Below are 16,599 nucleotides of genomic sequence, written 5' to 3'. Positions count from 1 at the left end.
GGCGGCAGGTTGGGGTCACCCCGCTCGGCGGAGGGAGAGGCGCGCACTGCGCACGCTCCTGTGCCCTGCGCCGGCGCCAGGCCACTGCGGGTCCTGGCAGCCCAGGTGGCCGCCCGGAGGCGGGCATTGCCATTTGCATTTTGCACGCGGGTTCCTCTGGCTGGGAGAGGCTCCTTGGCAGGTGTCACTCAGTGAGTGGCTGCGGGGCCTTGATCCAGACCCAGGCCCTGGCGGTGGCCTGTCCCCTTTGGGAGTCCGGGACGCCTGGAGAGGAGGTAGGAATGGTGGTCCACTCCTCGGGGCAGGGAGAAAAAGGCCCTGGCAGTTTCGTCATAGTTGTATTTCCTATTTCCCCCTCGAGCAGACCAAATTTTCAACTACTCTATCCCTCTCAAAAGAAAGTGCATGGTGAGCAGAGAGGGTGGTTAGTGGGTGGTTAGCAGAAAGGATGGTTAGGGGGTATTTAGCAGAGAGGGTGGTTAGCAGAGAGGGTGGTTAGTGGGTGGTTAGCAGAGAGGGTGGTTAGGGGGTATTTAGCAGAGAGGGTGGTTAGTGGGTGGTTAGCAGAGAGGGTGGTTAGCAGAGAGGGTGGTTAGTGGGTGGTTAGCAGAGAGGGTGGTTAGCAGAGAGGGTGGTTAGCAGAGAGGGTGGTTAGTGGGTGGTTAGCAGAAAGGATGGTTAGGGGGTATTTAGCAGAGAAGGTGGTTAGCAGAGAGGGTGGTTAGGGGGTGGTTAGCAGAGAGGGTGGTTAGTGGGTGGTTAGGGGGTGGTTAGCAGAGAGTGTGATTAATCAGCCGCAGCGGCTGAGCTGCAGACAGGCCATGGCCTTGGAGCCAGGCAGCCTCTGACCAGCACAGCGTTTCAACATCACTGACCGGGCGGCTGCCTTCATTTCCTGACGCTGGCCTGGGGTTCGGGGGGCACTGAGGGCTCTGTAAGCACCTGCAGAAATACGGTCTCCCACACACCGTGCGCTGGCAGTCTACCCAGAGGCCACTGGTCTGGGCAAATGGCACGCGGGTGCTGGTGAGGACACCCCCCAATCAGGACAGATGGACAGGCCGGCCAGGATGGACAGGGCGGTGCTCTCCTCTTTGTGGGCGCGGAGGCTGGCGGCCGCTGTGCTGTGAGACGGGGTGTGGAGACCCCAGAGGGGAGGGGCACTAGATGGGGCAGCTTCCCTCAAGCTGAGCCGCGCGGGGCTGGAGCAGGGCGCTGCTCTGCCTCCGCTGGCCCTCAGCGTGGAGCTGCAGCGGGAGAGGCGCTGGACAGAGGCCTCTGCGTCACAGCCCAGGACCACAGGCCAGACGGCCTCAACCACAGGAATGCACTGTCCCCTGGTTCTGGAGCCAGAATGCCAAGGTCAAGGTGTGGGCAGGGCTGGTCCTTCTGGAGCTGGGGACGCCGAGCGGGCCTCTCTGAGCCTCTGGCTGCTGCTGAGACGCCTGGCTTCCCGGGCTGTCCACCTCTGCCTCCCTCCCCCAGCGTCCTCCAAATGTGGCCAGCTCTGTTCCCCTTGTTGTCAGGACGCGGTCTGACTGGGTCAGGGCCAGCAATACTCACTGCCACCACGTCCTAAATGTCCCCTCACGAGTTCTGAGCATCATCCTCATCTCGTTAAAGCTCGATGGAGTGGAGGAATGAGTGGAAAGAAGGGAGAAAGGGGAGGGACGGAGGGAGGGAGGGAGGGAGCCATGGAAGTTGCTTTTATAACCCAGAATCCTGTTCTCAGCAGCATCCTGTAACGTATCAATGTGCAGAGCAGATAAAGGGCCCCCATCTGACTGAGGCTTGGGGGAGTGTCCTGAGCCCGGCTGCTCGCCCTCCCTCCCCCTCCGCAGGGCCCCCCAGACCCTGTGGGACAGTCTGGATGGGAGGTTTGCGGGGGGAGCAGTGGGGAGCGGTGACGTCATTTAGAGAGTGCCGTGTTGAACCCCTTGTTTCCAGAGGATGGAGCCGGCCTGGCTGTGGCTGCTGGGAGCAGGGATCCTGGCCTCCGTCCATGGAGACAAGAGTCCGGGGCTGCCTCCAGCCCCCGGGGGTGGGCTCCCGGAGCCAGCGCCCGCCTACCACCGAGTCACACCCACCATCACCAGCTTCGCCCTGCGCGTGTACAAGCAGCTGGCCGCGGAGAGCCCGGGCAACATCCTCTTCTCCCCGGTGAGCGTGGCCAGCGCCCTGGCCCTGCTCTCCCTCGGGGCCCGAGCGGACACCTCGGCCCAGATCCTGCAGGGCCTGGGCTTCAACCTCACGGAGACCCCGCCGGCCAGCGTCCACCGCGGCTTCCAGAGCCTCATCCACGCGCTGGACCTGCCCAGCCCCAAACTGGAGCTGAAAGTGGGCCACGCCCTGTTCCTGGACAGGCAGCTGAAGCCGCGGCAGCGCTTTCTGGACGCCGTCAGGGAGCTGTACGGGGCCTCCGCCTTCTCGGTGAACCTCACAGACTCTGCGGCGGCCCGGAGGCACATGGACCACTACGTGCGGAAGCAGACGTACGGGCAGGTGGTGGGCTGCCTGCAGGACCTCAGCGAGGACACGCCCATGGTGCTCCTGAACTACATCTTCTTCAAAGGTGAGTGCCAGCCTGGCAACCGGTCCTCCGCCTCGGCCCCGCCCTCCAAGCCACCATCCTAAAGTCACAGCTGTTTTTAGGGCGGCGACCCCTGCATCCCATATAATGAAAGGCTAATATGCAAATTGACTAAATGGCTGGTCGTTATGACCCGCACTGACCACCAGGGGACAGACGCTCAAAGCAGGAGCTGCCCCCTGGTGGTCAGTGCACTCCCACAGGGGGAGTGCGGCTCAGCCAGGAGCTGGGCTCACGGCTGAGGAGCACGGGGGTGGCAATGCTAAGGATTTCCGACTGCCGGCTTAGGCCCACTCCCAGCAGGGGCTCCTGGACTGCGAGAGGGCACAGGCTGGGCTGAGGGACCTCCACCCCCGAGTGCACAAATTTCATGCACTGGGCCTCTAGTATTTTAATAATGTTCTTATATCACTACTTCTTCATTTGCAAATATTTGGTTTCTCTTGCCATGTTTTTTTTCCTATTCTATTTTTATTCTGATTCTTTTTGTTACACTTAGTCTCGCTTTTCTATTAATCGTTTAATTTTAGAAAAATATTTTATTTATTTATATATATATTTTTTATTTCAGAGAAGAATGAAGAGGGAGAGGGAAATAGAAACATCAATGATGAGAGTCATCGCTCAGCTGCCTCCTGCATACCCCCTACTGGGATTGAGCCCACAACCCCGGCACATGCCCTAACTGGGAATTGAACTGTGACCTCTTGGTTCATAGGTCAACGCTCAACCACTGAACAACAGTGGCTGGGCAAATATTTTATTATTTATATTATTATTATTTACTTCAAACTACAAAAATATACAAAAAATAATATAAAACCATCATTCATTCCTCCCACCAAGAATGAGCACATTAGCATTTTACCATTTGACTCAGACTTTTTAAAAATATGATAAAGTTCAATCTCTTATTAATGCTTTCCTAATCCCCTTTTCTTCCCTCTGTCCCTCCCGAAGGCTGGCACTGGCCTCGGGCGGGTGTGTCCTCCTCACCTCCGTGCGCTCCCTGAGCTCATTAGGGTGTGTACATCTTCTGTGACACACTGTGTGTGTAACGATTTCACCCAGACGCTCTTGTCCAGTGTACATTATCTCACACTTATGTTTTAGTGTCATTACCATGTCGTGATTTATATGGACAATTTTGACTGTTGCATTGAACATGTCACACTTTTAGGATTTTTTTTTTTTAGTTCAGTTATTTCCTGCATTCGTACATATATCTTTATACCTTTCAGCCTTTTGTGTTTTTCCCTCATGTTTTTTCCTGTTCCGAGGCCCCACCCATGACCTGCTTACACTCAGTCATGCCGATGGAGGCTCCTCGTGGCGGGGACGGCTTCTCAGCCTTCCCTTGCTTCTCATGGCCATGCCGACGGGAGGAGCATGGCAGGGGGTGGGCAGAACACCCCTCAGGGGGGACTTGTGTGATGTGTTTCCCATGAGGAGGGCTGGGGGGGCGGACTCGGGCGGGTTATGAGAAGAGACAGTTCCCTGCAGGCAGGGCTGCACGTGGTTGTGGATGAGGAAAAGGCCGTCACAGCTCAGGGGGAAACGCACTCTGCAGGAGGAGGTGTGGCGCCTGGCTTGCAGGGACCCTCGCCCAGACATGGGCAGTGGCGGAGGCTCTGGGAGAGGAGGAATCTAAGGTGGACGTGAGGAGTGAGCCTCTGGGAACGGGGGGAAACATCAGAAGCTGCAGGAGGGGCGGAGAGAAGGGCTTTCAGAAGAGACAGCAGCATAGGCAGACGCCTGAGCTAGAGAGACACCACGCGCTCTCAGGAGTGAAGCACACCGGCCGGACTGACACAGAGGGTGTGGGGCATGGCTGGGCAGTGCGAGAGCTGCGGGAGAAGATGAGCCGGAGCTGTGCCGAGTCCTGGTCTGTCTCTGGGACCCAGGGTTCCCGCACAGCTGGGAGAGGGCGGGGCAAGCCCACATCTGCTGGGAGGAAGACCAGTGTGGCTGCAACGTGGAAAATGGGGGAAAGTGAGGCTGGAGAGACAAGGCAGGGCGCTCTTAAAGTGGAACCGAGTGAGAAAGAGGGTGGCCTTGGATACGGCTGCGGCTGCGGGGAGAGGACCGGCGACACTTGGTCATTGGTTGGGAGTGGACAGCGGGGACTGGACAAGCCAGCCCCTCCCCCTTCGCCAAGGCCAGGGCTTTCAAGAGGCCAAGTCAGGACAGGCTGTGAGTGGAGACTGTAGCGAGAGAGATGATACCACAGCTGGATGGGACCACGAGCACCGGATTCTGCATGCCTAACTGTGCCTGATGGGGCTTCTGCATTATGCATTTCAGTTATTAACGGAATTCTTCCCTTGTTCCAGTCTGAATATTAGGGAGTTGGGAGGGAGGGGGTGACCCCCGTCTTCTTTGTTGAAGATTGTTGTCTGCAGGCAGCTGGACGGGGGCTCTGCTTGCAAACATGAGCTGTGGGGCCAGAGGCAGCCTTGATTTCGGCTCCGGCACTGAGTGGGTCTGTACATGGAGGGAGTTTGCCCACATTCCCAAGGCTCGGTCCTCCTCTCTGACCCCGAGACGATAATCCTCGCTTACTGCGAATGCTGGGGGAGGTACAGAGAGAATGCACTGCACAGGGAAGGTGCTTAGGAGGTAGATTGAAATAGGACTTTCTGCCTCCTGAAAGCTACGTTGTTCTGAAGGAAAGGAAATCACTGGCCATTAGGAGTTCAGGCCATGGATGAGTCCTGGGGACTGAGCCGGACCTGCATCCTGTCTCCTGAGCCTGTGACTGTGCCTTAGATTGTTCCCCGGAGGAAGGCACCAGGCAGTGGCTTAGCATCTGTCTGCCCGGTGCTGCCTTGGAGTGTGTCCTCACGGACCTGCGGGTTCCGTGTCCTCACCATCCTATGGGTTTTGTGTCCTCCTGGTTCTAAGGGTTCCGTGTCCTCACGCACCTGCGGGTTCCGTGTCCTCACGCACCTGCGGGTTCCGTGTCCTCACGGACCTGCGGGTTCCGTGTCCTCACCATCCTATGGGTTTTGTGTCCTCCTGGTTCTAAGGGTTCCGTGTCCTCACGCACCTGCGGGTTCCGTGTCCTCACGCACCTGCGGGTTCCGTGTCCTCACGGACCTGCGGGTTCCGTGTCCTCACCATCCTATGGGTTTTGTGTCCTCCTGGTTCTAAGGGTTCCGTGTCCTCACGCACCTGCGGGTTCCGTGTCCTCACGCACCTGCGGGTTCCGTGTCCTCACGCACCTGCGGGTTCCGTGTCCTCACGGACCTGTGGGTTCCGTGTCCTCACCATCCTATGGGTTTTGTGTCCTCACGGACCTGCGGGTTCCACGTCCTCACGGACCTGCGGGTTCCGTGTCCTCACCATCCTATGGGTTTTGTGTCCTCCTGGTTCTAAGGGTTCCGTGTCCTCACGCACCTGCGGGTTCCGTGTCCTCACGGACCTGCGGGTTCTGTGTCCTAAGCCAAGTGGAAGCATCCTTTCCATCGCTACCAGCCCCAGAAGCAGGAGAGCTTCTCGGCGAACGAGAGGCCGCCGCTCCGCGTGCCCATGATGCAGCAGAAGGAAATGCACAGGTTCCTGTACGACCCGGAGCGGGCCTGCACGGTGCTGCAGGTGGAGCACAGTGGCAATGCGCTGGCCCTGCTCGTCCTCCCGGACCCGGGCCGCATGCAGCAGGTGGAGGCCGCTCTGCAGCCCGAGACGCTGCGGACATGGAGCCAGCTGCTCCTGCCCAGGTAAGGGAGAGGTCAGGACTCTGCCCGCCCTGGGGCAGGGCCGAGCAGTTCTTAGCTCCGGGTGCAAGAGGCCAGCCCTAGGCTAGGCTGGCCAGCGGGGGTCTTGGGCCACTTTCTGACCTTCTGGGCCTCGGATCTCCTCCCTGTACACTAGGGGTGTCGAACTCAATCAGAGAAGGGGCCAAAATCTAAAATCCAGCCTAAATCGCGGGCCGAATGGTTTACTGAACAGTCATAAACTGTCATTGTGATGGAAACGCAGCGGAGTGCAGTGATGACAGCGCGGTGCGGGCCACATTGCAAGGCCTGGCGGGACGGATTTGGCCCGCGGGCCTTGTGTTTGACACATGTGCTGTACACCGAGGCCCTGGCACAGGGCACGGGCTGTCGGAGGGTTAACTGAGCGGATGTGCACAGAGCGCTGAGGAGCGGCTGGAGCGGAGAAGAGCTCCAGGGGAGGGAGGGCTGCGTCCTTCTGGGCCTCCGGGCCTCGTGCTGCCCCACCTCCCTCCCTCGCTTCTCCTTGGTCCAAACCACGCTTTGTCAGAAGGTTGTCCGCTGTGGCGCAAAACCAGGGCAAGGACAACGACTAAGAAGAATTATGACTCCCACAGGACAGTGTCAATTTCTTAAAAGTGCCTCTCTTTGTTGATTAAGACCTTTCTTAAAGAAATGAAGCACCAAGAGGAGCACTGTAAACTAGATCCCAGTTTAATGGGGTCGCAGTCTGACCCCCTCCCGTCTCACTTGATTGCCGGTTTGCGGTTATCAGTTTCAGTCTTTTCCAGTTTGGCTAGACCCCTTCTAGCACCAACTCCTTCTTGGGGTGTATCGCCCCTTATGAGGCACCCCGGATGAAGGCTGGCCTTGGGTTCTAATGACCTCTGCTGCTAACAAACCACCCAGAATGGAGTGGCCTGGAAAACAACATCAGCCTGTCTCTCTCTTCTGTGTTGGCAGCCTAGCTGGGCAGTTCTGGCTGAGGATGGCTAGGACTGGGCATGAGCTCTCCTCTGGTGCCTGGGCGTGGAGGTGTCCCAGCTGAGGGCTGGGCAGGCATCTCTCTGTCTCCACGCAGCATCTCCATGCAGCTGCTGGGCCTTCTCTCTGTGTCCGTCCAGCATCTGCACAAGCAGCTCAGCGTCACTGATGCTGTCACATGGCAGCTCGGGCTCCAAGGAGGCCCGGAGCCAGAGCCTTGGCTGGAGGGATCGCTGCCTGTCCCGTCGGCCAGAGCAGTCACAGAATCCACCAGAGTCGGGGACAAACAAACCTCCCGACCCATCGCTAGCCTCCACCAGCCTTCGCTCAGCACCCACCACCCCGAGGTTCCGGGAGAGGAAAGGGGTTGTGTTTGGGCAGAGATTCAAGCACCAGATGGAAGAGGTGCGGGTCAAGGACAGAGGCCAGGGGCTAAGGATGTTTCTGTGAATACATAGCACCGGTCAGTTCTGAGTCCAGCCCATCAGCTCAGCTCCCTTGGGGTGAGCCCGCCCCACCCCATCTCATAGGATCTTCTAGACCAATAGGTTTTCCTTTGGGATGGGTCTGTTGTGACCTCTTAGCTTGGCCCTTCAAACCGCAAAACCAACCCAAGTGATTTTCCTAAATCTCAGAGGTGTCTCCAGCCAGAGTTATGATTTTAGAGGAGCATTTTAATGGGCTTTCAGCATGAAAGCTTCAGGCCTCCCCGTCCTCCCCTCCCCCTGCCCCTGGCCTGCTCCCTCCGTCCACTCGGCTGGGAGGCAGTTCGCTCGCCTGGGGAAGTCACACTTCCTGGTGACCTTCTCCGCTCACATCGGGTGGACACTGGGTGTGTCGGCAGCCTGCTGGACCCGCACTTGCCACAGTTCGCCATTTCTGGAGCCTGTAACTGGGAGAGATACTTCCCACAGCGGGCTCACCTTAGGAGCGACCTGCTGGGAGCCCCTGGGCGGCTGAACGGAACCATCTTCTAGGCACGGAGGCGACTCTACCCAAACCCCCCTCAAGGGTGGGGCCTGCCCCGCTCTCCACCTCCGTTTCCCCCTTTTCACAGTTTAACCCCAACTTCCGAGTGCCCCCACTTCACATGGGTGTCTGGGCCCCATACTGCCCAGGAGTTAGCGTGTGAGGACCCCCTAACCTGAGCTGGGTCTCCACGCTGGATTCATTAGAGGCCGGAGTGTCTGCGCTGGCTCTTCACCAGCCCAGCTTGCAGATCCCCCAGAAACTGTAGAGTAACTGAGGAGAGTAACCCCCAAAAGCAAGGACAGCTTTGCTCTGTGTTCAAAGAACCCACAGAGTGAACCCAGGAATGCTGGTCATGGCACGTCAGGAGAGGAGAGCCACGCTATGATGGGCGCCCACACTGGGGTCACAGCCCCTCATCAGCCCCGGAAGCTCACAGCGGGCGGAGGGCTTGTCCAGGGGTTGCCAGTAGATGGGTCTAGGAAGGCGTTCAGAGGGGAGGCCAGCAGAGCCTGCTGATGAGCAGACGTGGAAGTAGAATGTTAACCACAGTCGCCTTCACAGGGTAGTATGTGGGTCCGAGCAGTTCGCTGTGTAAACACGCTGGCCCAGTGCCGGGCGTCTGCAGAGCCCCCTCGCCATGCCGAAGAGGAGGACAGGGCGGTCAGACGGAGAGGCCTGGCGGCTCTGGGAAGAGGCACAGAGCTCTGCACTGTCCGAGGAGCAGGGCCGTGGCCGTGGGCTGTGGAATGTTCTGGCACAGCAGGCAGTGTCCCAGGAAGACTGGTTCCCCTCAGGAAGCACTCCTTCCTGCCAGCGGCAGGCCGCCCATGGCCAGGGCGGGCCCTCCCGTCTGGTTCTCTCCGCAGCCTGCTGGACCTGCACTTGCCACGGTTCGCCATTTCTGGAGCCTACAACCTGGAGGAGATTCTTCCCCACATCGGGCTCAGCAACGTTTTCAACTTAGGAGAGGACCTGCTAGGAGCCCCAGGGCGGCTGAACGGAACCATCTTCCGGGTATGGAGGTGATGGGCGGGCACGTGGGAGGGGCCTTCTCCCCCTGGACAGGAAGTGTAGCTTTGAAGATCAAGTTCTCCTTTCTCTTTCCCATTCCGGTTCTCTCACGCCACCACCTGTGAGGCTCCCTCTCCTGGCAGCGCCCTTCCCAGCTCTCTCTCCAGCCCCCAGAGCATGGAGACAGTCCGGAATAGAGAAGGCACACATTCAGGGCGCCCAGGAGCCTACGTGCTGGTGTGGGACAACTCTGCTCTGCCCCCCTCTCCCTCCTGGGCAGGCAGCGACTCCGCCTGCCTTCCTCAGAGCCAGGAGAGCAGGGGGCCAGCAGCACACACAGCAGGCTCCACGGAGCGCATGGGAACCGCTGACTGAGGCTGAGCAGGCCATTTTAGAGATGAGAAAACTGAGGCTTAGCGAGAGGAAGTGCAGCTGGTGGTGGCTCCCAGGGGCTGGGAACGTTCCGGAGGGCGCCTTTGGGTTTCTGCAGCCTGGCTCAGGCTCGCTGGTCTCCCCACCACGGAGCACATGCACCTTCAGACATGCAGGCAAAGATGGGGAGAGGAGGAAAAGAACAGGAGCTGGAGTTGCTGGGGGCCTGGGAGACCTGGGCAGGGGGCTCTGCCTGCCCTCCTGGTGTCTCCCGGGCCCGTCAGGAGAGGAGAGAGACACACTAGCGATGAGTCCCACAGACTGTGCCGTGGCGTGACCCAGCTGTCCCTGCCCTCCCTTCCAGGTGTCGCACAAGGCAGCCATGGACATGAGCGAGCGGGGAACCAAGGCCGGGGCTGCCTCCGGCCTCCTCTCCCAGCCCCGGCCTCTGAACGTGACGTGGGCCCCCGATGCCCGTTTCAACAGGCCTTTCCTGGTGCTGGTGTGGGAGGTGGCCACCCAGAGCTTACTCCTCCTGGGCAAGGTCGCCAACCCGGCTGCGGGCTGACGCAGGGGAGGCAGGCAGGTCCCGTAGCCCCTGCAAACCTGCAGGCCGAGGGCGGACCGTGCAGAGACTCCAATAAAGGTGCCTGGGTGCTGAGAGCACAAGGAGGGCGCCTCCCCGTTGCCCTTCATTCGCCCCACAATCCCCTTGAATCGGCGTCCCCTTCACCTGTGGTCACAAAGTTGACAGACGAGCTCCATGTACGCCCTATAAGATGTCCACGCCGCCACCACCAAGTGTCCCAGGTAAAGGCGCAAAGGACACTGGGAGAAGTCCGAGGCTCCCTTCACAGCGGCCATCACCAGCTCGAACGCAAAGCGAGGGCGTCCGGAAACGTCACTGCCCGGCGCCAGGGCAGGTCCCTGGGGAGGAGGGGGGTGCCAGGGCAGCACCTGGTACCATGCTCCATGCAGAGGAGGGTGGGAGGATGGGCCAGTGCACGAATGGGCCAGTCCAACACAGCAGTCACATGTCCAAGGGCAACCTAAGGTCAAAGGAAGTGGAGGGTTAACACGTACTGCAAGGCGGGGCCTGGGAGACCCGTGGTTAGTGGGAAGGACTGGGGCAGTATCTGGTCACCGCGAAGCATCCTGCAGAGGTCAGAAGTCCCTCACCCGCAAGAGTGTCCCTGAGTCTTAAAGAGGCATCTGCCTGGAACTGGGGGAGACAGAGGATGGCACCTCAGCTGTAAGCACAGGAAGATGGGCGGTTAGAAGGCGAGTGAGGCGCAGAGCTTCTCCTGGCGCAGAAAGCACAGGCACGAGAGCTTGCTGGTTGGCTCATATGTGGTCTGCACTAGTGGGTCAAGTTTCCAAGGCCAAGTGTCAAATTTAGTTTGTGGGCCACCTGATTGCAATCCCTACAAAGTGTTCAGGCCACTGAGCATTTAAATAAGTCAGGACAGCCTGGGCGGAGAAGCCCGTCTGCTTACACCAAACAGAGTGAGGTGAATGAGGCAATGCTGAATCACAGGAGTCTGTGGAGATGCCTCGATCAACTCTGTGTTTGCGGGGGGTGGGGGTGTTTGTCAAAGTAATGGGGATCCTCTGATGAAGAGGGATAAAGGGTAACTTACACCTGTGTCTGATCATCCACCATTTACACAGAGAGAAGCACAGAGAGGAAAACTCACACCCGCTGCCTGAAAGGCTGGTGCTGCCCCTGCTGGTTAGAGGGTGGCTGGTGCTCCCCTCTCCTCCCTGGAGGCTGGGCTGAGCTAACCCTGACTTTCAACAAGCAACCTTTTATGTAAATACAGCCCCACGCGATGTTAGGACACACTGCACTAAGAATGTCTGTCCATGTAGTTCCGGTGAACAGGGTGTGCTATATTCCCATTTGCTAAGCCCAGTAACCCAGGGAAGGGTGGGATGGCCAGCACTTACAAGGGGTCGGAAGAAAATTCCATCGAGCTGGAGAGCAGGCTGGTCTGGCGTCGGGGTAGAGGGACAGTGAGTCTGGTTAGAGCAGTGGTCTGCAAACTCATTAGTCCACAGAGCCACATATCAACAGCACGACGATTGAAATTCCTTTGGAGAGCCAAATTTTTAAAACTTAAACTTCTTTTAATGCCACTTCTTCAAAATAGACTCTCCCAGGCCGTGGTATTTTGTGGAAGAGCCACACTTAAGGAGCCAAAGAGCCGCATGTGGCTGGCGAGCCGCAGTTTGCCGACCACGGGGTTAGAGCAAACAGAGGAGGGCTGGCAGGACATCCAAGGAGGCTCCCCGCCCCCCAGAGGAGCTCAGTTCGCATGGGCCCATGGTGTCAGCACTGGTTCTCCGGGGCCAGAGCTGGTCCGCAGCCGGGCCAATGGGAGCAGCTGGCCGAGGCACACACAGGCCACAGCCGGACGTACAGAGGGAGCGAGGGCTCTGGTGTCAGTGTCGGCAGGACCACAGTGTCGGCAGGGCCATGGCACACAGAAGTCCAAAGTGGAAAGGGGCAGAGGAGTGGGGGCTCCAGTGTGGACGGGAGCCTACAGCTCACAAACGGTGTGGAGGGCACTAGGTTATGGCGGTCACGGCGCCGGGCTGGAGAGCTGAGGGACTGCACATTTCCAGCACGTCCTGGATGTCCTCACACCCTCACCGCAATCCTCCCGCTACTTCCCCCGCACACCGGCCACCATCGGCCTGAGCAGCAGCCAGAAGCCAGCCTCATCCTGCAATGCCCCTCCCCTCTAGCTTCCCCCACTGAGAAAGCGTAGCAGGCCCCCTGAGCGGGGAAAATGCTCCCAGGAACCAAGGCCATTGCCACAGAGCCGCGTGGGAGAGTCATCTTGGAGGAGAGGCCCTACATCGATACTGAACAGACCCAGGAGAAAAGAGAAAGTGGCTCACTCACTGAAACCGCTCAAGATAAAATTAATTCCTGAAATGTACAGAGTATGATACTGCATATAAATTAGTTTTATTTGAATATACTGCTCTATTCCTATACTAGAGGCCCGGTGCATAAAATTCATGCACTGCGGGGACAGAGGGGTTCCCTCAGCCCGGCCTGTGCCTCTCACCGTCCGGGAGCCCTCAGGGATCCCAGGACCCCTTGCTCCTCACCACCCACCTGCTCGCTGCTCCTTAGCGTTGCCATGGAGGCAGGAGAGGCGCCTGCCACCACCACTGTGCTCGCCAGCTGTGAGCCCAGCTTCTGGCTGAGCAGCACTTCTCCTGTGGGAGCGCACTGACCACCAGGGGGCAGCTCCTGCATGGAGCATCTTCCCCCTGGTGGTCAGTGTGCGTCATAGTGACCGGTCATTCTGCCTCTACGGTCACTTAGGCTTTTATTATATAGACTAAAGGCCTACTACATGAAAATTCATGCATTCTGGGGGATCCCTGCCTGCACCCTCTCGAGTCCAGGACCCCTTGGGGGATGTCCACCTGCCAGCTTAGGCCTGTTCTCCAAGGGCTCAGGCCTAAGCTGGCAGTCAGACATCCCTCTGGCAGCCTGGGAACCCTCGGGGGATATCCGGCTGACAGCGTAGGCCCGCTCCCCGCAGTAGGACATCTTCAGTGCTGCCAAGGAGCTAGGAGAGGCTCCCGTCACCGCCAGTGGGCTCACAGCCATCAGCCCAGCTCATGGCTGAGCCCAGCCTCTCCCGTGGGATCGCACTGACCACCAGGGGGCAGCTCCTAAGTTGAATGTCTGCCCCCTGGTGGTCAGTGCGCATCATAGTGACTGGTCATCCCTATGTTAAGTTCTATTTGCATATTACCCTTTTATCACATAGGATACCAGGCCTTACATTTAGTGTTGGAAACATAAAGAAACATGTCAGAGTGCTATTTTGGCTGACAGAATTCTGAAAGAGAGTTTCTAAAATAATGCTCCCATATTAGTAGTCCTTTGGTTCTGCTGGTCTAAGGCTGAAACTGGGTTTTCCCATAAGGAGTTCAACTCCCACTCAACCCTTCTTCCTTTTGTCTTTTTAAGATATTTTTATTGATTTCAAATAGGAAAGGTCAGGAAGATAGAAACATCAATGATGAGAAAGAATCATTGATCAGCTGCCTCCTGCATGCCCCCTACTGGGGATGAAGCCTGCAACCACAAGAGTATGCTCCTGGCTACAATCAAACCCGGGACTGTTAAGTCTGCAGGCCAATGCTCTATCCACTGAGTCAAACCAGCCAGGGCCAGCTTTTTTTCTTCACCCACAGGCCTTTTATTAGTATAGATTTCTACTGATTTCAGAGAGGGAGGGAGAGGGAGGGAGAGGGAGAGAGATAGAAACTTCAAGGATGAGAGAGAATCGTTGATCAACTGCTTCTTGCACGCCCCACACTGGAGAGTGAGCGCTCAAACGGGAATCAAACCACGACCTGCTGGTTCATAGGTCATGGCTCAACCACTGAGCCACGCCGGCCAGGCTGTAAGTGTTATTTAAATACAAGTAAATCCTTGCTGCCTTGCGTGAGGGACATGGCCTGGAAGTTGCTGCTCCCCTTGTGGCAGAGGAGGTTCAAAAGCACCTGTGTCCCCTTCTCGGGGGTTGAGGGTATTTCCACTCCAGCTATTTTCGATATGAAAACAAATATCAAGTAGGATGAAAATTGCAACTGAATGGAAAACGACGTCAGAAAATCCAGATGCTGCGCTGCGCCCCAGCGCAGGTGCAGGTTCTGCCGGGGCCGGCATGTGTGGGGACCCGTCCCTCGTGGACGCGCGAGGCTCATGCTGAGAGCGTTCCTGTGAGTCTTTCGGAGCGTGGCCAGCCCGCCACCGCCACCTGCACCAGCGGCCGCGCCAGAGGAACTGCCTGCTCACCTGTGCCCACACCTGTGCCCACACCTGTGCCCACACCCGTGCCCACACCCGTGCCCACACCTGTGCCCACACCTGTGCCCACACCCGTGGAGGCGAGAACGGAAACCCAGACCTTGGGCCGGGCCTAGCAGCCTGTTTTCCTAAGAACTGTTTGCAGCGATGACAACAAAGTAGCCATTATGGGCCGATGACACTGAGCTGCGAACGAAAACACTGTTAGAATCGGCATCCTTGTTACGTGATCGGCACCACAGGAACCTTCCTTCCACCGATGTCACGGCCCGGCTCTCCTCACAAACGCCCGTTGTCTGTCTCCACGGAACACGGCTTGTGCCCGCGTCAGTGTTCCCCAAACGGCTGTCCTTCTTTTTAAACCTCACGTATGCCTCCCCGCTCAAGGCCTTGTTCCTGGGCTCACGGCGGCAATAAAAGCAGGGTGTGTTTGGCGCGATTCATTCAGCCTGTGACTGCTCGGCGGCCCCGGTGTAGACTCCCCGGGCTGGGGGATTTCTCCCAGGCGGTGGCCGGCCTCCACTCAGCCACCTTCTTCCGGGACATACCCGTCCCCCGTCCCCCAGCCCTGAAGGAGGACATACCTGTCCCCCGCCCCTGAAGGAGGACATACCCGTCCCCCGTCCCTGGAGGAGGACATACCGGTCCCCCATCCCCCGGCCCTGAAGGAGGACATACCCGTCCCCCGTCCCTGGAGGAGGACATACCCGTCCCCCGTCCCTGGAGGAGGACATACCCGTCCCCCGTCCCTGGAGGAGGACATACCCGTCCCCCGTCCCTGGAGGAGGACATACCCGTCCCCCGTCCCTGGAGGAGGACATACCCGTCCCCCGTCCCTGGAGGAGGACATACCCGTCCCCCGTCCCTGGAGGAGGACATACCCGTCCCCCGTCCCCCGGCCCTGAAGGAGGACATACCCGTCCCCCGTCCCTGAAGGAGGACATACCCGTCCCCCGTCCCTGGAGGAGGACATACCCGTCCCCCGTCCCCCAGCCCTGAAGGAGGACATACCCGTCCCCCGTCCCTGGAGGAGGACATACCTGTCCCCCGGCCCTGGAGGAGGAGCCTGGTCGGGGCCGTGAGGAGTGAGAGCAGGAGGGGTGGGTGTTCCTGCCACAAAGGAGGTCCCACTCCGGGGCAGGACAAAGACCGAGTGTTAACCCGGTGCCAGGGGGGCGGACGAGGGACGAGGGACGAGGGAGAGGAGGCCACAGGAGAAAGGGTCACAATCTGAACAGTGACCATGTGCCCCCTATCGGAGGTCCTTGGCATGTACTTTCTCTTTATTTTTTGAACTGGAATGTTTAATTATATGTAAGAAGCAAAACTCTCCTATAGCCCTACCTTCCAGGAACTACCAGTGTTACCAATGTGGTTAAAAACAAATAAACAGGTAAAAAATAAACAGTGTGAACCTTCTTTCATTTCTGATCGTGACAGAAAAAGTAACATGAAGCAGCCATCCCACCAGAGACAATGAGCACACCTGGGTCAAACAGAGTTCTAGAAGCTTCCCTGCGCATCAAAACCAAGCCAGCAGGCGAGTGAGGCTTACTGAGCCCCGTCTCAGGAGAGGAGGAAACCCCAGCATGGCGAACTGAGGCCCCAGGATGTGGCTGCTGATCTGGAAGAGGCTGGTCGAAGGCGCAGCAGCATTTCTGACCTCAGCGAGCCGGGCGGCACAGTGGAAGTCCCAGTGCACCCAGGGCCGAGCCTCGCTCACCGGGGCCCGATGTGGGGCCATGAAGGACTGCAGCCAGGGTCGGGTGGACCAGGCAGAATTGCCTTTTTGAAAGACCCGGCAAGAAGGTGTCAGGTGTGTACCAGCATCCTGCTTGGTAACGGAGCTAAGGAATCCAACAGGTGCTTCCTGCCAGGCCAGCGTGGCTCAGCGGGTGAGCATCGCCCCATGAACCAGGAGGTCACGGTTCGATTCCCGGTCAGGGCACAGGCCCGGGTTGCAGGCTCCATCCCCAGTGTGGAATGTGCAGGAGGCGGCCGATGCATGGTTCTCACTCCTCACTGACGTTTGCATCTCTCTTCCTCTCCCCTCCTCTCCGAGAGCAATAAAAGTGTTTTATAGGAAGGATGCGCTTTCTCACAGCCCG

The 16,599-nt window shown here is 58.3% G+C and overlaps 1 protein-coding gene across 2 annotated transcripts; it reads left to right on the top strand.

Annotated features, from left to right (window-relative positions):
- The first annotated feature begins 1,935 nt into the window (after positions 1–1,935).
- LOC118712243 (serpin A11) lies at positions 1,936–10,898 on the top strand. 2 transcript variants are annotated; one of them, XM_045577208.1, is made up of 4 exons: positions 1,936–2,572; positions 6,036–6,309; positions 9,098–9,276; positions 10,010–10,898. In XM_045577208.1, exons 1-4 carry the CDS (start codon positions 1,951–1,953, stop codon positions 10,696–10,698), a joined length of 1,764 nt encoding a protein of 587 aa, XP_045433164.1. In that variant the 5' UTR covers positions 1,936–1,950; the 3' UTR covers positions 10,699–10,898. The 2 variants fall into 2 exon arrangements, with proteins under 2 accessions (XP_045433164.1, XP_036281698.1); XM_036425805.2 differs by having other exon boundaries at positions 9,129–9,276; positions 10,010–10,325.
- Positions 10,899–16,599: the final 5,701 nt, after the last annotated feature.

This window comes from Pipistrellus kuhlii, unplaced genomic scaffold (genome assembly GCF_014108245.1).
Source record: "Pipistrellus kuhlii isolate mPipKuh1 unplaced genomic scaffold, mPipKuh1.p scaffold_m20_p_85, whole genome shotgun sequence".
NCBI classification, from domain to species: Eukaryota; Metazoa; Chordata; class Mammalia; order Chiroptera; family Vespertilionidae; genus Pipistrellus; species Pipistrellus kuhlii.
Note: the sequence above shows the minus strand (reverse complement) of the source record. Positions and strands in the feature narration are given on the sequence as shown.